Source organism: Diadema antillarum, unplaced genomic scaffold, assembly GCF_040938485.1.
Source record: "Diadema antillarum isolate AM-2024a unplaced genomic scaffold, OU_Dant_1.0 seq00002299_RagTag, whole genome shotgun sequence".
NCBI classification, from domain to species: domain Eukaryota; kingdom Metazoa; phylum Echinodermata; class Echinoidea; order Diadematoida; family Diadematidae; genus Diadema; species Diadema antillarum.
The window spans coordinates 177,190-204,863 of record NW_027272921.1 but is presented as its reverse complement, the minus strand read 5'-3'; the positions used below and the strand labels follow the sequence as shown (position 1 = coordinate 204,863).

General features: G+C 38.1%; 1 protein-coding gene across 1 annotated transcript; it reads right to left on the bottom strand.

Moving 5' to 3' along the window:
• Positions 1–39: 39 nt before the first annotated feature.
• LOC139714504 (acyl-coenzyme A amino acid N-acyltransferase 1-like) lies at positions 40–27,385 on the bottom strand. Its single transcript, XM_071626212.1, has 9 exons — positions 27,238–27,385; positions 12,865–13,176; positions 8,937–9,215; positions 6,724–6,902; positions 5,271–5,479; positions 3,807–3,921; positions 1,746–1,826; positions 1,065–1,218; positions 40–220 (listed from the first exon to the last, which is right to left on the bottom strand). Exons 2-9 carry the CDS (start codon positions 13,166–13,168, stop codon positions 81–83), a joined length of 1,461 nt encoding a protein of 486 aa, XP_071482313.1. The 5' UTR covers positions 13,169–13,176; positions 27,238–27,385; the 3' UTR covers positions 40–80.
• Between the last annotated feature and the right edge of the window lie 289 nt (positions 27,386–27,674).

Genomic DNA, 27,674 nt, shown 5'->3' with positions numbered 1-27,674 from the left:
ATAACGTGCGCCACAACAAAATGTGGCGTGCCCACGGAAGACACTTCTGAATGGAGAACTTTGCAAACACGAATATTTCCTTAGTCTGATATCCAGTCTGTGCGGTACATTTTTCCCACTTCCAGGTGCTTCCTGAAGAAGTTGATGATCTTCCTCCAAGCAAACTCCTGGTCTTTGGCACCTTGCTGAATGTCCTCACCACCGTAGTCTGTGTAGTACACTGCAAGGAAAAAAAAATTACAATTGGATTTCTGCATTGATAACTTTCAATATGATTAAACTGTCTGAATGTTACAAGTACTTCAGGGTCTGAAAATATAACATCTTGCCTATATTTTGCAAAAAAACTGCATTCAATCTGGTTACGTGGCCACAGAGAAATGTGGATCGATGTAAAGCCTGTCATGGGTCTGTTTCTTCCAGGTTTAGCACTTGGATGCTCTTGGAACTGCATATTACTGTGTGAACACAGTGGACAGAACTTGGAGGGAAGGGATTCCCGACATGCTCTACAAAGATCCTCATTTCTCCTTGACTACTGAAGCAAATCAGATGGGATTTTCTGTACAACATGTGTAATAAGTTTCTGTTTCGTTCCCTGAAACTGTATTTGGATTGATTCACTACTTTCATTTTTATTTTTATTTTATCTATTTTTTTTTTTGGGAGGGAGGGAACATATGGTACAACAAAGTTACAACTCTTTGGCTCGAATTCAGGAAGGTGGTACAATCTTGTCAATCAGTCATTTTGTCGACAAAATGATTATTTTGCAACGAAATGACTGATTTTGTAACGAAATATTCCATGCGACACTTGGCACCCCATGGTCTTTGTCCATGGTTTAAATCATGGACAAGATTGTACCACCTTTGTGAATTCGGGCCCATATATGCCATGTCATTATCAGTAGAGTGCAAATAAAGCTTTTCAAAGTATAGTCACCCTGATGAGGCTTTGATTTACAGGCATAAATCTAAACAGAGGAAGAAAAGGGGACAAAAATAATGATTGATAGGAATGGAAACAAAGCAATGCTGCTCCCTGATCCCACATTGACTCACACGTCATCTGACCAGTGGTGATTTGACCCGGGTCGTAGAGGCTGGACACGGTGTTGATTGCTTGGTATGGACACTCCAGGAAGTGACCAGTCCCTGGCAGGGATTGCAACTCCACCAGATGACCCTTGCCCGCCTCCTTCATCTGCTTCACGAGCTAAAAACAAGTGACAATTTTTAGAGAATATCATGACAAGGCAACTGCACATTTGTAATAATATACATAAAATAATATTGATTGTGAAAGAGAAAATTACAATGCCATCGCTGATGTGCTGGTCACAGCCTCTCAAGTACAGGTACAGAGTGCATGGAATGTAAAACTATCATGAAATAGGGGAGATATTATTCTCTTTTTTTTCTCGTAAGACTGCTACAGTCAACAAGAAAAGTTCAGTTGAGAATGAATTGAGATTTTCTGGACAAACCATGTCGCCACATACACACACAAAAAGCAATGCCTCTTATAGAAACACTTTTGTGACAATATCAACTTTAAGTTAACAAACTAGCAATTACAAATTGCTAGCTTTAACTTCCATCAAATTTTCAAAGAAATTTTGATGAAAGGGTTTAGATCCAATGATGCTTTTGCAATGTCAGATGGAGACATGGCAGTACAATGCATTACTGCTTTTACTGTGAGTGTTAAGATACAAGTCAGATAGATGGTAGAATACTTACTTCAGTTGTCATAAGTATTGAAGGTATGTGCTTGTCATCTTCATGACGGAACGCCAGGAGTGGACAATTTATATTCTCCACCTGAAGGAGTGAGAAAAGATTTATAATTTACAAATAAATATTATCCTTTGTCATTTATGAATGAATAGAAATTTCCATAATTTACTCACATTATGTTTTGTGATATTGGGGGTGTGTAATATCTGTATCATATCAGGGTAAAATATTATGTTACCTTGTTCATTGCTCCCCCACCCCCATGCCCATTTGAAACAAGGCAAGTGCCAAATTGTGTCTTGCCCATTCGCGTAAAAGAAATTAATGTCAATCTAATTCCCAGATATTCATTGACCCGCCTATGACCTTTGACCTGGTGCTGACCTTCAACTCCCCAAGGGACATTTACCATCCAAGTTTGGTCCCAAATGGACAAAGGGATAAAAAGTTATGACCCATAATCGAAATGCGCCGTAAAAATTTAACATTGGGCCCTAAAAGTTTGTTGACCCCTGCTTGTGACCTTTGACCTTGTGGTGATCATCCACTCCCCATGGGACATCTACCATCCAAGTTTAGTCACAAACGGACATATGGATCAAAAGTTATGACCCATAATAGAATCGCACCATAAAAACTTAACATTGGGCTCTAAAAGTTTGTTGACCCCTGCTTGTGACCTTTGACCTTGTGGTGATCATCCACTCCCCAAGGGACATCTACCATCCAAGTTTAGTCAAACGGACATATGGATCAAAAGTTATGACCCATAATAGAAACGCGCCATAAAAACTTAACATTGGGCCCTAAAGTTCATTGACCCCTGCCTGTGAGCTTTGACCTTGAGGTGACCTTCATATATGGTAAAATGTGAAACTTTGTATGACCCCTCTTCCCTCAAAGTTTGATCACAATTGAAGCCCAGAGTAAAGAGTTATTGAAGTTTTTGTAGCATTACGGACAGACGACGGACGGACGGATGACGGATGGCCGGACGGACGACGGACGGACGGACAACGGACGACGGACGGACAGACGCCGCAGGCGATCCCTTAGTCTCCCCTCACCTCCTGTGGGCTCAACAAAAATGAGGATTTTTACACCCTAGGAATGCTATATCTGCCAAGTTTTCAGATGAAAATGTAAAAAGTGAATCACATATTAAGCCGCATTACAGATGACGGACAGCAAGGAACAATAGCTGAATACAAAAATGACCTAGCTCTGACATATCTTTTAAGATTATTTTAGAAGTGATTATAGTTATTTAAGCTAAATGCATACATATCAGGGTCCATATGTCAAATTGCATTAACTTTATAATATATTACCATTTAAAATCGTACAGTGAAACAAACTGCAAACAGAATGACAAATAATCATGCATGAGATCGAAGGTCTGTGTTGTAAGAAAATGTAAGTAAATCCAAAACAATCATCTACAAACTGATCACGGAGAGACCAATTGGGGACACTAATAGCATTAAAACAAGTGAGAAAAAATCAGATAAACTTAGTTCTTATAATTTCAAGTGTTTGGTACTCTCTGGTAAAACATGTTTGAATTCAGGAGAAAAAAAAAGCGCATGAAAGATGCAGATTGAGCGATATGACAGAAACAGATCTTGTACAAAACTATAGATCAAAAAATTTTCATTTTAAGAAATTTTCACGAACTGGAGCCAGTGACCTTTATCGCTGCACGAAATTTTTGCTAATTGCCATCGACATTTAATACATAACAGTGTAGACAAGCACTTCAGCATTTTAATTCCAAGACTCCTTAACTGCCTCACACAAAAGTCATAAAATTGAAAAATGCATGCGAAAATCTCTGGTTTCAGAATAAGTAACGACACGTAACTCAGTATGATACTATCTTTAATCATCTCCCCCTCTCAGTCTGTATTTCTTTTTATCACAAAGTTTGTTTACAGAGCGAAAAGCAAGTGAGAAGACACCTGTTAGACGCCTAGGTACTGTACTTTATTGAAGAACAAAGACGATAATCTCATGCTTAACGCACACAAATACAATATTGTACTACCTCGTACACATACTCACAATTGGCAGGGCTTTAGTGTAACCCTCAATCGAGTCAGAGAAGGAGTGATTATTGAAAGTGAGCCACCACTTGTCGTTCTTGTCTTTCCATCTTGAGACCATCGTTGACATCGGTCTGCGAACAATAGCAGATCAAGAGCAAGGAGGTAAGAGACGCATACGCAAAAAAAAAAAAAAAAATGTCATACTGTAAAAGTGGAAATTTTGCTGTGTTGAAATTTTTGCGCACTTCACACAACCAGAAATAGCGTGAGAATAAAATCATGTGAATATATTTTGGCAATCTTACCAGGCCAAGCCGAAAAAATATCCTCTTTTACAGTAGTGTAATAACTGGGCATACCCAGGTTGTTGTTGGTTTTCTGTTTTTTTTTTGTTTTTTTTCTAAGGTGGGTGCTCAAGTTTGATGTATGAAAGTAGCGGGGCAGTAACCATATTTGTCCAACACACAATAAATGGTGTCTCTGTACATATTATGAATAGACACATTCAAAGCCTCTCAAGGGAAAGTCTCGAATGTTTAGTTTTTTTATTCTCTTTGGCGAATAAAAAACATCCAGTTTTTGTGAGTCATATATAATTTCTAGACTGAGAATCTTGCTTTCATATAAAAGCAATCAGCCTTAACTCATCGAAACATGTCTGGAATATATAAGTTCACATACACATAAAAATATATTCACATATTATACACACGTAATATACACATAATATGTACGTGTACAGTCAGACCTATCCTAGTGGACACCAATCTGCAGTGACTACCTGCCATACAACGCCATTAAAAATCATTCCTCCCAAATGAAATATCATGTTCACTCTTTATGTGCTACGTTCGCACACCTGACTCAGTTGATGGCATGCCAAGTTCGCATGCACATAGCACACAAACCTGCCCAAACCAATTGGAAAATCGCCAAATGCCACAGTACAATGAAAGCGTTTCTTGCAATTCCATTCATGCAACATGTTCTGTGCATTTCATGAGGTGATTGAATATTAAAGGGTGTTCCCTACTGGATTTGCAAGTAAATTCCAATTTTCCATCACTGTTTTGTGTGCAAAAGCCATGCCTCTAAAATAACGTAGTTATGGTCATTTGAAAGAAAAATAATCATATACAATGTACATTTGCCATACAATTTTCATCACAGCAAAGCTTGGCATTTTCTCTACAACTTCACTCACTACACGTCCAGGGTAACAAAAATCTGGAAAAGTTACACAGACTTGAAAAACAGAATGTTTTCCCCAAAGAACGACTACGTTGCAGTCTCAGAATAATGTCACACACAGGTGGTTTACACCATGGCACATAAAGAGTTAAAGGCCCTGTCTATCACGTCCACCTGTATATAATGATCATTTCTTTGTCTCCACTGGGTGGCTGCTACAGACAGGTTTGACCGCAGATCACGAAAATATCCATGAAAGACGAGAGTGGAGACTCGGGATCTTCCTTACCCTATGGGGTCTATGAGGCTTCCATCAAGGTTCTTCCAGCCCACCTGGACCGACAGCAGCGTGGAGAACCCCGCGGCCACCATGCACCGGACCGGCAGCTGGAGGCGTGTGACGGAGTGGAGCATCATGGATCCCCCGTAGCAGGAGCTCGTTATGCCAATCCGCTCTGCATCCAACCTGGGATGCTCTTGGGCAAATTTGATTACATCCTGGAGGGAGGTCGAGAGATAGAGAAGAGAGAGCAAAAGAGAGAGAAAGAGAGAGAAAGAAGAGACATGGGTGAAGAGCGCTATGTCTTGACATTGCATTGATGCTGTCCAAAATCATGGCATGACTATTAAACATACTATCAGAAAATTCTGAAGTCCAAAATGGCATGAACTTGCCCCTAACCCTACAATCCCTACTCATTCTCTAAACAAAGCAAGACAGAAATGCCCACATCTATCTTGGCACACTGCATATGAAAACAAGTTTATAGCATTCAAAGTCTATGCTTTCCCCTTCTCTTTTGTAAAGGTAGGTAATTATCCAAGAAATTTGAAAAAGAACATTTAGTATTTTGTACTAGGCTTTTCTGACCACGCAACAGCTGGTGACCTGGAAACATATTCAATATCAGGTTTATCCAAAGGATGGATTGATGTGCAAAAGAGAGGGAAAAAAAATCATCACTTGGCCATTCCACAGGCATACATCGTAGCCTCAAATCTAAATGAATACAAGATAGCAGTTGAAATAAATTTGGACACTTATGTACCACTGGTACTGCTCCCTGGCCCCAATTGGGGCTCTCTGCCCCAACTTGCCCCTGAGAATGAATCTTTCTATAAAGTACATTGAAAATCACACCTTGGGTTTTAAAGACCTGATAGATGATATCAATTATCATGATATGTGGTTGCCCAAATCATTTACTTCCCATCGAGGTACGTACATTCAGAAACCATGAATAGCACCCGTCACCGAGTATGTGCTTCGAAACATACACGCATTGGTAATGCAACACTGCACACACACACTGGTCGCATGGTCGCTGACCGGTAAAAATCATTGTCGGACCAGTAACTTTTTCAGGAATGGACCAATAAAGCATGGAAAAACTGGGTACCTACTGGTCCGACAGACAGGTTGGACCAGTAGAAAAAATGGGTTAGTGTGCAGCCCTGGGTAATGGCCAACTAGTACTGCAGTTGAGATTTGATCTGCTATGCATATATACTTTAATACACAGATATCAGAGATAAAGCTGTCTACAATTTACTACAGGGATTCTCAAATTTATCCAAGCTAAGCCAGCCTTCCACCTCCATGGGGATTCCAACACTACCAAGTCTTTAAAGAAGAAGAGGGAAAAATGTTTGGACAATCAGCTGATTGATGATGCACAATATCTAGGTGAAGTACAATGCCATGGAAATGTAGGATCTTAAACAAGAAGCTAGAAACTCACCAGGAATGCTTGGCTGTCCATGTACACGTTCTCCTCCTTTGTCTTGAGGCGGCGCGGCAGGAAATAGTCAAAGGCAAAAACCGCAAAGCCATGTGAAGCGAGAAGCGCTGCGCGGTCGACGACCAGTCGCGTCAGGAGTCCCCTCATGTCCACGACAAAAGGCAAAGGATCTGATCCCTCTACAAGAGTGGCAAAATGGGACAAAAAAAAAAAAAAAAAAATCAGACCAAGTGTAAAAAGGAGTGTAATTAATATAAACACAGTGGAGATTGGTTTGCTAAAACCCTGCAATGACACTTACGTACAAGTATAATGCTTCAGGCAATGTTCATGTCATGGAAAGTTACTGATCTTCAACCATGTACAATGCCCAGAAAGTGCTTTTTACACTGTATTTGCTCATTTCTCTGATCTTGAATTACCAATTGATAATTTTATACCATCATTAAATTCCATTCATTACTTCAATGCAAAATTTAAAAAAATGATAAAGGAAATGATATATATGTATCATATCCGTTACAGTTTCTGCATATGAGATGTGTCTCTGGAAAGCAATGATTGAAGAAAAAAGAACAAAAAAGAGCAATATAGGCAAGAATTTACTATCGAGACAATGTTTGTCACAGAGATTAAACCCTGACATTGTCACAAATGTCACTTTGTAAAAACATAATTTTGCTTGGAAAAGTCCTGTTTGGGATTGCTGTGATTCACGAGTCTTTTCTGCAAAGCACATCAAAAAGAAGTAACCTACAAGATCCATAATTATTCATATTTTATTCATATCATAGGGATATCAATCCTGAAAGTAAGTACTGTAGACATTGACTTAAAGGACAAGTTTACCTTCATAGACATGTGGGTTGAGTGAATGCAGCAATATTAGTCGAACACATCAGTGAGAGTTTGAGGAAAATCCGACAATCCGTTCAAAAGTTATGAATTTTTTAAGTTTCTGCTCAGTCATGGCTGGATGAGAAGACTACTATAGCTTGTGATGTCACATGAGTACAACAGTAAAGAAAGTATAAAGAAAATTCACCTTATTTTCACTTTTCTCGCATAACAAAAGAACAATCGACTTCTCTCTTTCAGAAGGCAAGGGGAATAATATTATCCTTAACATACATCAGTAACAAGTCCAAGAAATGTGCACTTTATTCAAAAAGCAAAATTTTGTGAATTCTCTTTTTTATTTTCATTATATCGTTGTACGCATGTGACATCACACACTGTAGTAGTCTTCTCATCCAGCAGTAATTGCGCAGATACTTAAAAAATTCATAACTTTGGAACGGATTGTCGGATTTTCCTCAAACTTTCACTGATGTGTTCTCCTGATATTGTTGCATTCACTCAATCCACATGTACATGAAGGTGAACTTGTCCTTTAAATGTACAAACTGTATCCCTCTCATATTATACTTTATAAAGTGGCAAGCATCAGGGCCCCTTAAATTTACTCAATTTTCTGCTGGTATACATTGTACATCAGCAAGCAATCCCACGTGCATATTAATAATATCTCACTTTGAACTCAGTTTCAGCACAGAGAATACCCGCCTTTTCTTTTTCTCACTTTCCACTCAAATACTCTGGTTTGTTTTGCACGAATACCATCTGGTGTTTAGAATGCATTCACAAACTCTATACCTGAAAAAAAAAAGGGAAAAAAATCACATGTCAGCCTAACATATCAAACAGTCATACAATTTACTGAGTGATTGCTATTGAAAAGTCATTACACTTTACTTATGAGTGGTCATATGGAACATTACATGTCAGGCAAAATAAATGCCTAGTCATGTGGAGGCTCTCAAGCAATCATTAGAGGATTGTTTATCATTAGCTTTTAGCTGCCCTGGCATAGTGGGTTTATACTCAAGACCCTGCTAACAGCTGGCTTGTTACAGGAGCATTTTCTAGCCACGTTTCAATTGAAAATAACATGTATGCAATATGTTACTGTATCAATACGCTCTTATTTTCGCGTACAGATATTTTCGCGAATGACGAGGCCATAGACATTTTCGCGAGATATTTATGCAAATGGACGCCGACACTTATGTTAATGCACTTTTAACAGGGCGCATGAAGACATTTTCACATGTTATTGATTCGCAATCCAACTGTGATTTGCAAAATTCACGAAAATTGAACCCTTGCAAAAATAGCAGCTTATACAGTAGTATTTATCAATATGGACATACCTCTCTTCTCTGGTAGGAATAGTACGCCTTCTGCCTCGCCAGTCGACACAGGAATTCTTTCCACATAGTCTGCTACATACGTCCTCTCCACCACCTTGGACGCTAGGACGCCTCCTTGTCCATCATGGAGCTCAAAGGTATATGTAAACGGTCTGGTCACATCAAACTTGACCAGCCGAGGATGCTTGTGTGCCACCTCCGGGACTGGCTGTTGGCTCCAGAGGAGACCCATGGATTCCACGCCCTGGTAGCTGCCCCCCAGTGATGGGTCTGTTTGAACTGGACAGCAAGCGACAAACAACACACAATATTAACCAGAAATCCTGCATTTCACAGTCCTGCTTGTCCAAATGCCTTGGCAATTTGTTGGTGTCCCATATTTGCCCTTCTTGGGATGCAAAATAATATCCATTTTTTTTTTCACAAAATTACAATGACATGATAGAATCATTGCACTGTAATGGAATATCACGTTTCCATATTACTTGTACAATCTATGTTGGTACATATGTAATTCATCATACGATGTACACTTCAGATATTATCACGTTATTGTAACTGTATGGTCATCTATAATTGTGATATAATGCATGTCCATTCTCCAAAGGAAAACAGACAAAAATGATAAAGGTTTTCTAGAAAGGACATTAAATATCAACTCACGCAAACAACTGTATGAGGACAATTACCCTCCCCCCCCCCCCCCCCTGCTAAATACCAGCTACTGATAGGATTAGCGTAAAAATTATAAAAAGGTAAGGGTAAGGGCTAGGGATAGAATTTGGGTTAGGGTCAAGTTCAAGTTGATTTATTTCGGGGTCAAGTGCATGTCCTCATCAGATCTCTGTTTAGATTGTATTGCATATATGAAATGTAAATTATGTATCCTTGCGATGATACATGGTCTGAATGAATAAAAGTATTTGAACCAACCTAATTAACAATGATCGAGTTTTACTCAAATCTACCATGGCTTGAAACGTTGAAAGCATGAGCTACATTCTCGCTCCCATCTCGCAATGGTTCTCACATCAGGTTACATACGTATGTTCTGTGTCTTCAATGACGATTAAATGGTTTTAATACATGTTCATGTTTACCAGACTGATCTGGCTCATTTCCCTTGCTTGATGGATTCATTCATTTGATATGTGACCGTGCACCACAAAACAAACATCAATCCTGAGTTTTTCCTATTTTCTGAAAGAGCTATCCTTCTTCTACATCATTCTTCAGTTTGATATCATAACATGAATGGAAAAGTGTGTTTTTTGCCATTTTTCTACTACCCTTTTTGGGGGAAGAGTAGGATGATCAGGTTTTTCCCTTCGACATTTTGCGTTATGTATCACTATCGCGAGAAGCTATCACCATGACATTTCACGACTTTTTTCTTTCGAGTTTCCCGCATCTTTTGACACCAAATTTGCGATGCCCGGGCACGCAGTTCCGAAGTTGCGCATATATGCACGTGCATGTCAGGCCAAATATTGCTCAAAAATGTGAATTCCTGTACAATTTCAATGCAAACTGTGTTTACAGGCAAATTTCATAAAAGCATGATTATTTGGGGGTTTTATTGATTATTAATCAATTAATAACATATTTTCTTGTTCAGAACAATGTCGCGGACAAATTTCATCGAAAAAACAATGAAAAACATAAAGTCGAAAAAACATGGAACATGGAAGTACAAAAGTGTACATAAGAAATTTAAAAAAACAATAAAATACTTAGGAAATTTTTTCTGATTGCGCAATTTTTTTCTCTTACATTTGCTAAGGACACTAAAAAGAATATTTACACAAAAAATTGCCTGTTTTGAGCTTTATTTAGTGATTTACACCAAATTATTTGATTTCATCCATCATTATGCATAAATTAGCATAATTTAGTGTACACAAATGATATTTTTTGAAAAAATTAACTTCATGGTACTTTAGATTACATCATAGGCAATGTGTGTGCCAATTTTCGTCGCGATCCCGCAGTAGACCGCCGAGATCTGGAGGGGGGGCCTGGGAGCCCCCCCGGCTCTATCATCTACCTGTAAATAGCCCGGCCTCGTTACGGTTAAAATGAAAAACAACGTAACAAAGAAAATGTCTTATAAACAAAGAAACTTCCATAAAATGTAATTTCTCATGAAAAGTACATATTCCCTTAACCCTAAAAGGGCCAGGGGGTGGGGGGCAGATCCGCCCCCCCTCGACGTTTTGCGCTATAATTCTGTAACGCGAGAAGGCCTCGTCGCGAGGCTTCTTGACTTTGTTTGTTCAAGTCTCGCGCAACTTTTGAGACCAAATTCACAACGTCCGCGCATACTTTTGCCAAGCCACGCCCATTTTTGTAACGGAATGTCGCCCTAAAACGGGCACAATTTTGTGTACATTTCCTATGGAAAACGGTGCTCTGTCATGAAAGTCATAAAAACCTGATTATTTTTACAATTATTCACTTTCATTGATTAATTTTGTGCTAATTATGGTAGAAAAGTGGTCAGTGATAATTTCAAATGAAAAAACAAAAGTTGAAAAACAGGGAAATACATAAGAAATTCTGAAAACAATAAAATACATAGGAACTGAAATGAGTTTTGGAAGTTTTTGTGATGTAACATCGTTGAATATGCTAAAACAGATACAGATAAAAAATGAGACTCTCAATGCTTTTAATTAGGCTAAAATATGCTCTTGAGCTTAATTTGCATACTAATTAATTAATCAAAATTAGAAATTGTTTCAAAAAGTCTTATGACACAATCTTGTAGATTATGACGTGGGTCACAAGCATGCAAAATTTCACCGCGATCACACCACCGATGGCCAAGATCTCGGGGGAGGGGGACGGAATCCATTCCCCCCCCCCCCCCCCCGTCCCGGTCTGAGCATAGCCAAAAAAGCCCGGCCCTTTTGGGGGTTAACAAGTTTACAAATGTCATTGTCAAGGGTAATATTATTCCCTCTGCTTTCAGTGAAAAAGGTAAGTCAAGTGCTCTTTCATTATGCTAGAAAAGTAAAAAGTGACTGCCCAGCTCAAAACCCACAATCAGCTGGCCAAAATGGATAAGTGAGCACTGAGCTTATCACCCATTTCCCAGGGCGTGTGAACATCAGGTGCCACTTAAGCAGGTATGCACAGAGCATTGCCGGAGAAGTGAAGTGTTATAAATATTTATCAACATGTAGATCTCTTCACTCTTTGTGCGCTTTGAAGGCTGATTGGTGCAGAAAATCCCACACCACTCTACACATTATCCAAAGTCTCTACCACAGAAAGGGTGACGTAAAAAGTGTAACCTACACACTTTGAACCTTTTGTATTCATTTCATATTCCACTCAAAGGACAGTGTGTTTTATCGTTCTATGTTTACACTAGAGGAGATGGCATGATAACACACAATAAACAACACTGTACACCTCAGCTGGACTCAAACAAAAGTGTTCAACTGCAAGGCAGACATACATTTTGTAAATCACTGCGTAAGCCATATCTCACTATAGATAAAGTTTCCTGATAACAAAGCTGCTTTTAATAAAATAACAGCTTCAAAACAAAATAACTTGAATACTTAGTATGAATGTACCATAGAAAATACAGATTTTGAAATTAGGCAACAGTTTTATACTGCACATGTAACAACTGCCAAAAGATGCTTGGATCATATTTTGTAATGGGGTACAAAACCAGAAACATTCGCGAATTGGATCAGGGAGAACAGCCTTTTTGCAGCAAGAAACTTTCACGGACTGCAGACCATGATGGTGTGCTGTACAGCATAGCACTGGTATTTAAATACATTCTGTAGACAAAAATGTTCGCATGCATTTTACTTTCACGAATTTTGGTTCCTCGTGAAATTCACGAAAGTTTCATGCATCATGCGAAACTTTCTAATTTTACATCACATTAGAGAAGAGGACATACCTTTCACGGTACCATCATCTGCAGCCCTGTACTGGCCACTCGCCTGATACTCGTATTTCCCGTTTTCTGTGCGCACCTTTGCGGTTAGCGTGACCAGCTGTCCCGGCTGCAAGCCCAAGCACCTGATGTCCATCAACTCATCTGCGAGGCCCGACTCCGGCGTGATGCTGAGAACGGGACCAGCACCCATACATTCCTTGGTGACGCTGGATGAAGCAGTCTCACGCCTTGATATGACGGAAACACCGGCCTGAAGCGATGGTACCTGACGCAAGAGAATCCTAAGTCTTGCGATGCTCATCATGCCCCACCCTAAATCCATAGGAGTCAAATCATGTGAAAAGCTAAATAGTTTCTACTTTTCATGTGAGGATTTATCACACAATCCCATGCATCTGAGCACATATACATCTGAGATGACCTTTCAGTTATGGCACAGCAACTCAAAACTACTAGGACACAGTTTTTGTCTGCTGAACTGCAGGAACAGGCGTTGCAAGTATGAAGTCTACAGGGAATAAGGGAGGTCATGGTTAGTGCGTGTCTCATTTGACCCCTACACCACAGACTTTGAAATAACATGGACATGAGTTGTGATCAAGAATTCCTACTTGAAGCATGGCATCTTGTATTATTACAATCAGTGTTGAGAAAGTGCATCTGGAGAGATTATGCTAAACTAGTCAAGGCGCTAATTCCTGTACGGGCCTTTAATTAAGGAGTTCGTTCAACCCACCCCGCAGAAAAGGTTTGACCACACAGAGTGGTAGATGGGACCTCCAGGAACACCCCCAGGTAGTATGTGAGTCGAAATTGTGGTATCAATAAAATTTTACGGGCCATTTTAGTTGCGACAAGACCTTATTGTTCGAAAAAGAGTCTGCGCACGCCAAGACTACTACACGCACCACTAGCACTGCTACAGGCGCCAGTGCCAGTGGTGCGTGTAGTAGTCTTAGCGCACGCCGACTTTTTCCTCGGCAAACAAGGGTTTTTGCCAGCAAACTCACTACATTGTAGCTGAGGTCAGTGTAGTTTAGTTTCTAGCCGTTTTTATTTCGTGTATATTTTTTGCAGTTGCAGCAAGTCGAGTGAGGTTGCATACCCAGTGATCGTGACCCCAAACCGTTCGGGCGTCGCAATCACTTGGTATGCGCCTTCGCTCGGCTTAGCACAATAAAGTGGGCTTCTACACATGCGCAAGCTGCAACTCGGAGAGATGAAAACGAAATAAAAACGACTAGAAACTAGACTGGGGTCGGTTACGGCTGGCACTGAAAATTACAACATAATCACAGTTTTTTGCAGTTATTTCATGAATAATTCTTCAAAACACCGTAAAACCATATATATATGTTGCTAGAGATGTCAGCAAAACAATGGGATACATTGTAAGTTGAAATATTGTGCATGGTTACCATGGTAACCAGATGTATACAGGTGATTGATAATCCAAAAAATGCCTCCAACTGCTGCAAACTTTGGTATTTTTTGTTCAGTTTTTTTTTTTTTTGTAGACAGGTGAATTAAAAACAAACATTTCTATTGATTATTGTTCAAAAAAGTTTTTTTTCCTGTTGCCATGGCAACCAGTAATATCCAATCAAGATTCAGCTGTCAATACTTAAGAACTAATGCCCATATTTTCAAAAAGCTCAATAAGCATGTCATTCTGCATAATTGTACCATTTACCGTACTTTTAACACATATTTGACTTCAAATTACAGGCAAATGTTGTTTCCAGCAATGTATGGACACAAAATTCCCTTCAAAATCTATGTTAATACAGAGAGCAAAGCCGACGATATTCTGATATTAGCTTTTTAGAGTATATATTTACAGAGAAATGGTTATTCGAAACAACCTTGGAAAAGAGCAGAAGAAAGCAATTGATTGTTCTTGTTCTTAAAGGAAATTTATTCAAGAATGCAGATAAATTCCTTTCTAAAGAAGGAATATACACGTACACTGCATTATCCATCAATGGAATTAAAAGCGTACTTTTTCGTTGGTAAGCTAGGGTTAAAAATAAAAAAATGAAAAGTCATGACATGTAAATTTGTATTAAAACGTGCAGTAATGAATTAATGCTATTAAAGGACAAGTTCACCTTCATAAACATAAGGATTGAGAAAATGCAACAATATTAGTAGAACACATCAGTGAAAGTTTGAGGAAAATTGGACAATCGATGCAAAAGTTATGAATTTTTTAAATTTTTGTGTTGGAACCGCTGGATGAGGAGACTACTACAGCTTGTGAGTCATATGCGTACAACAGTATAAAGAAAATATAAAAGAAAATTCAACATATTTTCACTTTTTTCGCATAATAAAAAGAGTAATTGACTTGCCTCTTTCTAAGGGCAGGGGGAATAATATTACCCATAACATGTATTGGTAACGAGTCAGGGGAATGTGTACTTTTTTCAAAAGATGGAATTTTGTGAAATTCTCTTTATATTTTCCTTATATTGTTGTACGCATGTGACATCTAAGTTATTCATACACTGTAGTAGTCTTCTCATCCAGCGGGTACTGAACAAAAACTTCAAAAAATCATAACTTTTGAACGGATTGTCTGATTTTCCTCAAACTTTCAATGATGTGTTCTACTAATATTGCTACATTCTCTCAATCCTTATGTTTATGAAGGTGAACTTGTCCTTTAAGGAGAGAATGAGGGAAAATCTGAGGGGTCCTATCCGTTTTATCCAGGTTAACTTTGTAGTGTTGAGGTGGGTAGTTTAACCCTATAAAGCCCAAGGGGGGGGGGCACATTGTGCCCCCTACCATATCTTCATTTGCCGCTCCTAAACCCTTTACCCGATTTCAACCAAATTTGGTGGCTTTTCCTACAATCTTATTACAAACATTTTGATATATAATTTAGGTATGTCCGATATTCCTGTTTGCTATGGCAACCGTAAACTGACAACCATGTTAGTCAGATTTTGTATGATTTTCTGTTTCAATTTCAGTTAACAATATAATTATGGATGAAATTGGGGTTTTCTTGGCTATAGTTTGCTAAAGGAAAGAAATGTGAAGTAATGATGGTTGAGAATTACCCTGAAATGGTCTTCTTATTATCTCCTTTATTTTCTGTATAACATAGGCATCAAACAATAGATATAATAGAAATAATCGAAAATACAGCATTTTTCAAAGATTACCTTTTTATTTTGTGTTATCTTCACACAAGCTTTGCCTGGAATATCATTTGTTTATCATAATATCAATCTGTAAACTTAAAATTTCAGTATTTTGGAAATATGAAATGTGATACAAATATATGCATCCATTCCAAGCAATACGTAATAGTTATATTTCTTTATATTGTAATGAATTACGCCCCCACATGTTGACCTTGAGAAATTTCAACCATAACAAATAGTGAACGTTGACTTGCTCTTCCTTTGTAGTAAATATGAAAATGACTAATATAAAGTAACAACATATTTACTGGGGATAAAGAAATAGAAAGAAAAAACATGATTTTAGCATATTTCTATGTATTTTTTATATTTTGGGAAATACTGCCCTCAGTGGGTAACCTTGAGAAATGTTGGGTAATGTAGAGCATGAGTTGCTCTACCCATGTGCCAAATATGACGGTCATACATCATATAATAAAGAAGTTATGTAGGGGGCACAATGTGCCCCCCCCCCCCCCTCCCCTTGGGCCTGGAAGGGGTCAAAATAGCTTGGGCTTTATAGGGTTAAGACCCGACCTACAATAGGTGATCATGAGCACGTAAGGCAAAATAAACAAACGTGTCTGGATTCCAGATATTTTTTTTCCACTTTATCCTACTTTGTTGTGGCAAACTTATAAATGACTGTGGAAAATAGAAAGTTATCTGAGCCCTAAATGTCCTTAAAATACCCTGATCCACAAATAAAATTGTTGAACAAAAAAGTTACAAAACTTGTACTGTAATGTATAACAAAGTACTGAAAGTCAGTCACACTGTGAGCTCTAGTAACAGGCATAACAAGAAATTCATATCTAACAAAGAACTGACGATTCGAACTTGGTTATGAAATATCACCATAAGTTGTCCAAATAATGATACCCTATATCGACAGAATGAATCAAATTTCGTGCACTTACAGTCCACGAAAAGCACAAAAAATGTATCTACACTTTAGATATAGCCTTATAACAAACAGAATGATTCAAATTTTGTGCACTTACAGTCCACGAAAAGCACGAAAAAGTATTTACACTCGAGATATTTTTTTTTCCACTTTTATCGCAAGCTGGTATGGTACAAACATAAATGCTGATGGTATATTTGAGACAGAAAGTTGTCTGATTGTCTGAATTGTCTGACCCTGAGACGTCCTTAAAATACCCTGATTCACAAATACCTCGATCCACAAATAAACTTGTTGAAAATAAAGCTAAAATACTTGTGTGTGTATATATATATATATATATATATGGGTGAAAACGTTGAACGATGTACAATTGGCCATTTTCGGGCTTTTCGATATTAAAACCCTTGTAAAATTGTCACCTGGGGATGTTTTTCATGGTTTTAGGTATCATTTGGTAGAGGAGGGTTGTACCTTTCAGAAAACATATACTTTGTAGTGTTCTTACTGCATTTTCTTTAAAAAATAGTGCCTTGAAGCTGAAAAAATTGACAAAAATGCATATTTTGGGAAAAAATCCCAGAATCACACGTCTTAATTTTTGTTCTAATGCAATTCTACAGCTTTGTTTTTCCTTGTGAGTAAGCCCACACACTTCAACTATTTAATCAAGTACTTCTGCCATGAACGTGTATATTATTTATCTTATCAGGAAACGTTGAACTCACTTATGTCTGAAAAAGAACGTCTCTGAATGAATTATCTTTTCCTTGACGCCAAAGATTCAGGATGACTATGAAAACATGTAAGGCCATATTCATTTAGCGTCTTATCCATACTGCCATTCCATCAAAATTTGTGAGTGAGCTGTGTGAAATAATTGTGTGGTTGCTCATTAAAGAAAATTATACTGAATAACCATCAGAGATGTTCAGTTGTTTAATGTTGTCATTAATGAAAGTGGATTATGCTTGAGATAAAAAGTGGTTATCAGTATGTAAGTGTGAGCCAGGCGACTAGGATGATTGGCAACTTTAGTAGCATACTGTCCACAAAAAAGAGTTCTGGTTGAAAACCCGAATTGGCGAATGTCTCTGATCAAAACGAATGTCCCTGATTGAAAGTCTCTGAAGGGATATTCCCTCATCTGACACTTTTGCACTGCATGATACTTTATTTGCGTGCTTATTTTACGCACTGACGAGCCATCCTGGAATCGAGTCAGCACAGTTCAACGACAGATATGCCCACAAATCTTGAAAATGTGAGTAATAACAAAAACCTTCCTGGTGTTTGTGCCGATTTATTAGAATTATTATTCCGTAGATTTGCCAATCAGTATCATTTGTGAAATAATGTATTTTAATCTTTGGATTAGAGGTAAATTAAAAAAGGATAGACAGTAAATATGTAAGAATCTGCACGAAAATCAAAGACCGCACGTCTCTGAGCAAAATGAAAAAACGTCTCTGAAAATTACTGTTTCATGAAATAAAGACATCCACTATACAAATTATGAGAACATTAAAGTAAATTTATGTCTGGATGGGCTCAGTTAGTATAATAGGAACAAGTAGAACCAAGTTAACACGGGCGTGTTGTAATATTAAGAAAAATGAGGCTTCCTGAAAGATGTTGAAAATATGTAAAAGAGTTTCAAATTTAAGATTTTCTGTTGATTGAGAAAGTATAAACACATTGTCAGGACAGAAAATGTTTTATGACTAGTAATAGGTCAATAGTCTATGATTATCATGTAGTAGTCACTTTAGTTTACGTATTTTTTTTTTGAGAGAGGCAGAAATGTAAGAAAAACGGGTTTAGGTCAGAGACGTTCTCTGAACAAATAGGATCTGCTCTCAAACCAATATCAATGACCCACCATGGCGAATTGGTGCCTATGTTTGTAGCACATTGGTTCCTCAATCCAAATATAATGCCAATATCTTGTAAAAATCAAACCCATTAAGTACCGATAAGCAAAGATGTTTACGTCAGAGACGTTACATTGAACGTTTTACACATTTTCAACTACTACAATAAGGAGTAGATCTTTCATTATTCCACAGTATATGGCCCTCGTATACATACATCGTTCTAGGTAATTTACGCAATCTAAAAACAATGTTGATTTTATAATTTTGATCAGAGACGTTCATTTGTGCGTACATTGTTCTTCCAGTGCATGATAAATTTATTTTGATATCATTTTAACTCTATCTTTTTTTTTCTTACAGCAAGATGGGAAGACCGGATGGATTTTAAATGCTCCGAATATTAGAATTTCGTCCTGCTCAGGATCTTTAGGCTCAGTCATGTTCATGGAGCCTACAAGTTCCAGACAACGGCCGTGGTACTGGCAAGACCGGACGGACATCTTGGAGGTGCCATCTGTTTACAAAATAATGACTATCCCAACCCCTGTTTCAGGTAGCAAGCGACGCAGTCGGTACCATGCACTGATTGAGGACATGGAATACCAAGTGGAGGGGAAATACAATTCAATGTTATAATGCGGACTCTGTTTTTAATGCACATCACTACGTTTGCTTTTGAAGCTGTAAAATCTGAGGCTTACACGCTAAGAAATAAATGTTCAAATTTGCACCTAATTTGTAACAATAGCAGCTCACCTGCGGTGCATACTTGCACCCTTAATTAACTGCCTTTTTGAAGTTTTGCTAATTTCTGCAAACAAGTTCTCGTACAGTTGATAAGAATAAATTATGCAAATGAGTGAGCTAACCATGTCACAACCTCACAATTTTCCACTGATCGTGTACAAAAAATAACGAAAATTCAATTTTTCTGTCTTTGAAATCTGAAACATGATGCTATTTCTGGTTGATTACATTCAGAATAGTAATCAGTTAGATATACTCGGATTAAAGCCTCGGGCATAATTATGTTTGAATGAAAAACTGAAAATTTCAAAAGTTTATGTGCAAACATTATGGCAAGTTGTGAGGGAATGACAAGCTCAATTTGCCATGAGCATATTCATAATGACCGTTCAAAAACTGTTTCCTGAAAAAAATTAGCGAAACTTCAAAACGTCATAACTTCATTATTTTTTTTCTTGAGCCCGTAAGATTTTATTCTTCCTTATCAGCGGCTAGCTCATATCTAGGCTGAATTTCCCCTGTAATGACTCCTTTTCTCTTAGAAGTATAAAGGTGAGATGTTCTAGTGGTATCATTTTTGAGGTTTGTAAGCCAAATACATGAGAAAAGGTAAAATACTAACATCTATGATGAAACAAGAAAATGTCTATTAAGAATGTCCCTTTACTTACTTTCCTCTACAACACTAGACTTATGTATCGCCTTCGAGGAGAAAGAAGGATTGATAATCCCCTACCGATGTGACAGGCAAAATGTAATATTGTAATGTTATCATTGTCAACCTCTTGAAAGAGGTTTTCAGTTCATTTTTGGTCAAACGTTTGCTGTACCACACCGTTGATATTCTTTTGAGTTTGGCGTTTACAATTTATATCTGCCATAGTATACAAAAAAGCACAGCGGAATTTGATGCTTCTAGGATGAGTATAGGTTAATTACAGCTTTCTGAGACGACATCATAACAGTGGCCCAGGTACAGTCCCTAGTAAAAATTCGAATTGGCCTGACATACACATACAATCATATTTTAGGTATAGTGGTCAAATTAAAATAGTATTAGTAAATTCGTGTTTACCTTTGTTAAAGTTTTGGACTACATTTGAAAGAAAACATATACAATATTGATAGCACGTGGGCACACCTTCGCATACACCGGAAGGTGAAATACAAAGTAGTGGTCATCATAAACAAAATCAATTCTTGACATATGCCTGGGTAAATGATTTCTCAATGAATGTGGAATGTTGAGTTACGAGCGCCTTTTAGAATAGGGAGTTTGGTGTTTAATTCTAGTGATAACTTACAGCCGAAACGTCCCTGATGGAAAAGCAAATGTCTCTGATATAAACAAATAATTTAGGTAAGGTAGTAAAAATTGCAAGTATTTCATGTAATTTTTATTTGTCTGTCATTCAAAAGTGTTGTAAGATATGAATAATATAACAAGGAAAGGTTTGTTGTTGATTTTTGGTGTAGAAATCGAAATTCCTCTTACAATTTGAGGTTTGTAGTTACAATCGGTTATTATGAAAAATAATTCAAGTTGAAATTACCATTCTGAATTGTTCACAAAAGATAAACATGTGTTTAATAAAAGAATAATGTTGTTTGTTCACAAACCTCGTAATTATGGATCAAAGGACATCGGTTTTTTTGTCTATGTCTGAGGAACGTCTATGAGTGAAACCTGAACGTCTCTGATCAAAACATGGCTTACTTTCAGCATCTGTAAAGGGCTTTTATGGGGATTTGACCAAACGAAATGCACTAAATTCATTATTAGTATCTAGTGAACATTAACATTTAAACAAATGAGACCCCTGCTATATGTTTTGTTCAAATGAGATGAAAGTGAAGATAAGAATATAAAAATCTCTGCTTAAATGACAAAAACTCCACTTTTACTTTAATTTCCGTGTGTATTAGCTTTTGTAAACTTCACAGGAGGTAAACGATATTTTAGGAACAAATTAACACAGTCTTCGAAAGCATGAACAAGATGAAAATGTATTCATTTGAATGTTTTTCTACCCTTCATTTGAATTTTCACTAAAACAATGTTTATTTTAGTTAGAGACGTTCGCCAATATGTCACAGTTCTATCTAATCTTGAATAAAAACAGCACCCTTGGAGATATCCCAGTATAATCGGGTTTCCAAGAAAGCTGATATCAATGACATTTGACTGAGATGTATTTATATCAGTGAGTAACGTTTTTTAATTTTGACCCCTGATTTGCCCAATTGTACATCGTTCAACGTTTTCACCCATATATATATATGTATAACGAAGTACTGAAAGTCAATCCATCACACTGTGAGCTCTAGTAACAGGCTTAACAAGAAATGAAAAATTGAATTCATATTTAACAAAGAATTGGTAATTCGAACTTGATTATGAAATATCACCACAAGTTGTCCAAATATATATAGCTTACCAACGAAAAGTACGCTTTTAATTCCATTGATGGATAATGCAGTGTACAAATTGTACGTGTATATTCCTTCTTTAGAAAGGAATTTATCTGCATTCTTGAATAAATTTCCTTTAAGAACAAGAACAATCAATTGCTTTCTTCTGCTCTTTTCCAAGGTTGTTTCGAATAACCATTTCTCTGTAAATATATACTCTAAAAAGCTAATATCAGAATATCGTCGGCTTTGCTCTCTGTATTAACATAGATTTTGAAGGGAATTTTGTGTCCATACATTGCTGGAAACAACATTTGCCTGTAATTTGAAGTCAAATATGTGTTAAAAGTACGGTAAATGGTACAATTATGCAGAATGACATGCTTACTGAGCTTTTTGAAAATATGGGCATTAGTTCTTTAGTATTGACAGCTGAATCCTGATTGGATATTACTGGTTGCCATGGCAACAGGAAAAAAAACTTTTTTGAACAATAATCAATAGAAATGTTTGTTTTTAATTCACCCATCTACAAAAAAAAAAAAAAAACTGAACAAAAAATACCAAAGTTTGCAGCAGTTGGAGGCATTTTTTGGATTATCAATCACCTGTATACATCTGGTTACCATGGTAACCATGCACAATATTTCAACTTACAATGTATCCCATTGTTTTGTTGACATCTCTAGCAACATATATATATATGGTTATATGGTGTTTTGAGGAATTATTCATGAAATAACTGCAAAAAACTGTGATTATGTTGTAATTTTCAGTGCCATCCGTAACCGACCCCAGTCTAGTTTCTAGTCGTTTTTATTTCGTTTTCATCTCTCCGAGTTGCAGCTTGCGCATGTGTAGAAGCCCACTTTATTGTGCTAAGCCGAGCGAAGGCGCATACCAAGTGATTGCGATGCCTGAACGGTTTGGGGTCACGATCACTGGGTATGCAACCTCATTCGGCTTGCTGCAACTCGGAAAAAATATACACGAAATAAAAACGGCTAGAAACTAAACTACACTGACCTCAGCTCGTGAGTTTGCTGGCAAAAACCCTTGTTTGCCGAGGAAAAAGTCTGCGTGTAGTAGTCTTGGCGTGCGCAGACTCTTTTTCGAACAATAAGGTCTTGTCGCAACTAAAATGGCCTGTAAAATTTTATTGATACCACAATTTCGAATCACATACTACCTAGGGTTGTTCCAGAGAGTCCAACCGACCACCCTATGCAGTCAAACCTTTTCTGCGGGGTGGGTTGAACGAAGTCATTTTTTCTGGGTCCCTGCGCCTGGACTAAACAGTGTTGATGAATGACATACACCTGTACGTTCTAATTTAGTATGAAACACATTAATGTACTGACATAATTCAGATTCTCATAGTTGCTCAAGACTTCTTTTCGTTTTAAAGTCAGTGGTAAATATTTTATACACAGACATTCTCATTTGACCTTTGTTCTGCACATGCGCAAATCACAACCGTGAACTCCCTTATAGCCATATTTAGTAAATTGGTTTGAAATATCAATTTGGAGACAACAGAAAGTGATCTTCTTTTTGGATCTATTTTTTTTTTTGGAGTCATCTCCGAGGTCCTGTATTTCTTTGACAAGCACAGAAGAGGGGGTTTATGTCCACCTCTCATAATCATAATAGATTTTGAAACAATATGTTAAAAATTAATAAGTAATAATTTGCTAATGAGTGCTTGCAGTACAATAGGGCAAGACTATTTGCTGAATTTTTTTTTTATTACAGACAAAATATAAACAGCAGTCTTGAGTAGAGCTGATACTAGATTCAAGCATAGTTTTGACAAAATGGATGAAAGAAAGGCATGATTTTTAAGAGAATGGCACATGCATTGAAATAATGGCTTTAAATGTTTGGCATCTACAAGCACCCTTGTACATAGATTTTTCTTACTTTAGAGGATTATCCTTTCACTTCCTTTTTTTCTTCTTTACATTCTCCTTTAACTTGGTTTGTTCTGGACGTTGTTTTTTCTAGAGACTTTGTGATGCACTTTTTGAAAACAAGTATTACAATGTACAATGTAGGTTAGCTACTAGTATCCAAAATGACAAAAGGAAACTCCCAAAAGAAACTTAAAAACCATTTCTTTACAGGTGCACACAATAGTGAGGATCTGCTTTATAATACTCACAGCTTTGTGAAATACATGGAGGTTCAATACCAAGGGATAACATTTATCTTGATCTTGATCTTGTGTTCATGCCATGCTGTAATGATTTGTTGAAATTTATACGTGCAAGCAGTACGTCATCTCTTGTCTAGCTGTGTACAGTATACAGTGTGGTCATTAAACTACTTTTGCTAACCTTTTAAAAATGATGATATAGTTCAACGCATGCTGTTATTAAAGTGGAACTATGATTGAAGTTGATAGATTGGGCACTTTTGTGTACAGCCTCAATTACCTTTACAGACTGCAAATGACTGGAAATTGTCAATGAATAGAAATCACCAATGGCCCAAGGTCTTCCTGTTGGACAGGGGGCATTGTTATGCCCCAGTGAGCTAGCTGTCGCATTTCCCTCAGCTGTCAAGTTTGGAACACAACAAAAACAGCCTGGCAATTTTTAGCGAAGTGCCTTTTGTGGCACTTACCGGTACCGGCACAGTACCCAAGGTGCACTCCTGCACACGTCCCCTCCCCCACCCTGAAAAATGTTCTGTGGCCCTGTGATGAGCTACAAACCTGTATTTACATACAGTACATACTGTACAGTGTATACATGTTCATTGCCACTGAGTGTCGCGCGTGGCACACAGCAAATTCATGATTTTGTCATCTATGAAGACAGCTGTTTGTTTTGCTGATCTCTGGCAGTCCATACAGTCTTAACGCGAGATGAGTAAGTGCGAAATTAAAGTGCGTTGCACTGTAGACTATCATTTAAATAGATCACTTGATAGTACACAGTGCAATGCACTTTCACTTTAGTTGCGCGCAGCAAATTCATTGTTTTGTCATCTACGCGCACACGTAGCCTAAGCCCTAAGGATACCCAACGACAGCTAAAACGGTTTCAGACGTGGAATAAAATGGGAATTTCTAGGACCCTAGATGTGGAATACACTGGAAAACGAGGAATGTTCGCGTGCATTTTAATTTCGCAAATTTCGCGAGCGCCAAGATTCGCGAAATTAAAATGCACGTGAAATTTCTTGTCTACACTATGTGCATTGAACGCCAGTGGCAATTCACGAAAATATCATGCCACGAAAAAGGCTGCCGGCTCCAATTCGCGAAAATTTCGTGCCGCGAATATATCATGTTTTACAGTAAAGCTAATAATCAACTTTTAGTTTCAGGCAATGAGACAAACTATCACTTCCTTGGCAATCTGAATGTGTACGCTATCTTTCCTCAGCTGCACTTAGGAAAGATAGCTACATCCAGATCGCCTCGGAAGTGATAGTTTGACCCATCATCTTCATCAACGTTGATTATTTGCTTACCATTTATTACTTAATGCCAGAATACGTAATGATATATCATGTGGGGGCTGTCGCATAGTGGATAAGACTCCCGACTCCAGAATCGCGTCCCCGGGTTCAAATCCCGCCCAGTGCTTAACATCCTTGGACAAGATTTTTACCCACAATGTCCTTCTCGACCAAGGTATATAAATGGGCACCTGCGGCAACGCTACTAGGGTATTACTAATGGCAGCGCCCTCTGGTAGAGCAGTGGCAGCACTGTAAAGGCTATGTGCTGGGTAAAGACCATTGTTTTTCTTATCATTTAATATTATTATCTAGAATAATATCATTATTTTTGCTACAAATATCTAATATTTCTTTTTCTTCTACGTTTATATCTTTATGCGCCATGGTGGAAACCCCCTGCGTGCCACGTTTTCTGAGACACGAAAGTAGTGAATGCTTTGAGAAAGAATTCTGTTTTTCCAATCTGTATAACTAACTCTTAGAGTCTACTACAAATTTCTGTTAAGCTGGACATGAGTAAAGTTAAAGAGGAATATGCCAACCTTTGCTTCCATATATACAATGTATAACAATTTTATTTTCAATTTTCCTTTTGAATTACCAGTTGCTACATTACTGTAACAGTGTAACAAGGCATGACTCTTGGACATAAAATAGTTATAATAATGACAGAAACTTAGAATGCACACACAAATCTAGTTGGGAACAGCGCCACATAGAATGCAAGCCGTATGTGCTAGAGGAACAAAAGCGCGAGAAACGCTTCGATTGTACCGTGGGATTAGCCATTTATCGATCGGTTTTGGCGGCTTTGTTTGTTGAGCAGAATATGCGAAATTGGCACGCCGTCGACTGAGTCGGACGTGCGAACGTGGCACACAAAGAGTTAATTAACGTGTGTTACCGTGCAGATTTGCTGGGCGAATTTGGATGAGCGGTGGATGAATAAGAAATGAACGCAGAGCGACAAAAACTTTACTAATACTAATTTAGATCAGCAGATATTAAGCGAACTCAAAGCGGAATGTCATTCCGTTTGTCATCCGCTCAAGGTTTTGGACATGTCCAAAATTTAAATTTGGCTTTGGCGGATCCCTGCGAATCTCTGCGATCAGCTGGCGGATACAGCAAACGTCGAGCGGGTCACGAACGACGAGTAACGGATGCGAGCGTATCTCCACATTCTCGGATCCGCTGGGCATTCGTTGGCTCGATCCACTGCGGCACTGGCGCTCTAGTGTGACGGGGGCTTTAGGTTGCAGCCTAATACTAGACAGTCTATTCATACAAAGATTTTAATGTTAGATTCAAAAGCAATAAAAACATCGCGCTTCAAAGTATGGATGCTCCCAAATCAATAGAATTGAGTCTAACAACATTTATTAACGTTAGATTCTAACATTCGTATTTACCTGACCTGTTGGACGAGAAAGGCTTTAGAACCTAAGTAACACTCGACAGTTAGCGTTTTCACGCTGTCAAGGAAACGTTTCCGAGTAAGTCTACAAATTGATCAACGAAAAAGTTCCATCAACGGTGAGTTTTATTATAGTCAGATGTTCTTCCCTTGTGATCGTGTAGACTATGTGCGAAACATTGGTATTGTACTATAACGTTAGTAAAACATACAAGTTTGTACGTAGGCCTAGATAAGGTCCTTTCATTGCGTGGTATACACACAGATAAAGAAGGTGAATGGATATGAATGTTATTGTAGACTAGATCTAGTCATGTCACGTTTAGATGAACGTAAATTTACCCTTCTTCAGGAACACAGCAGCCCTGACCTTTCTCGCTTCCTCTCTCCGCCTGTGGTCACGGCGTTACTAACTTACTAGTGTCGCGAAAAGTGGCAAAGATCGGGGGACAAAAGGCTCGCTGGAGCTCTTTCAACGGCAGTCTCGGTCTCTGTCACGGCTGTTTGTACGTGCGGTATACGCGACATGATTTAAGCAAAATGTTCATGTACGTACACAGTGTATATATACATGTACGACGTGCACTTGTATGGCGCATTAAAGCTACAGTACCTGCCAAAGAGCTAGCGGTCGAGAAGTAGCGCCACCATCTCACCCGGTACCTGCATACAAATTAATGTGTGTGTACGGTGTGTGGGCCGGGGATCTGATGGGGAGGAGAAAAATCTCTTCACTTTGGGTGGGGCCACTGATTGGTACATGGTCTTTGCATGCAGAG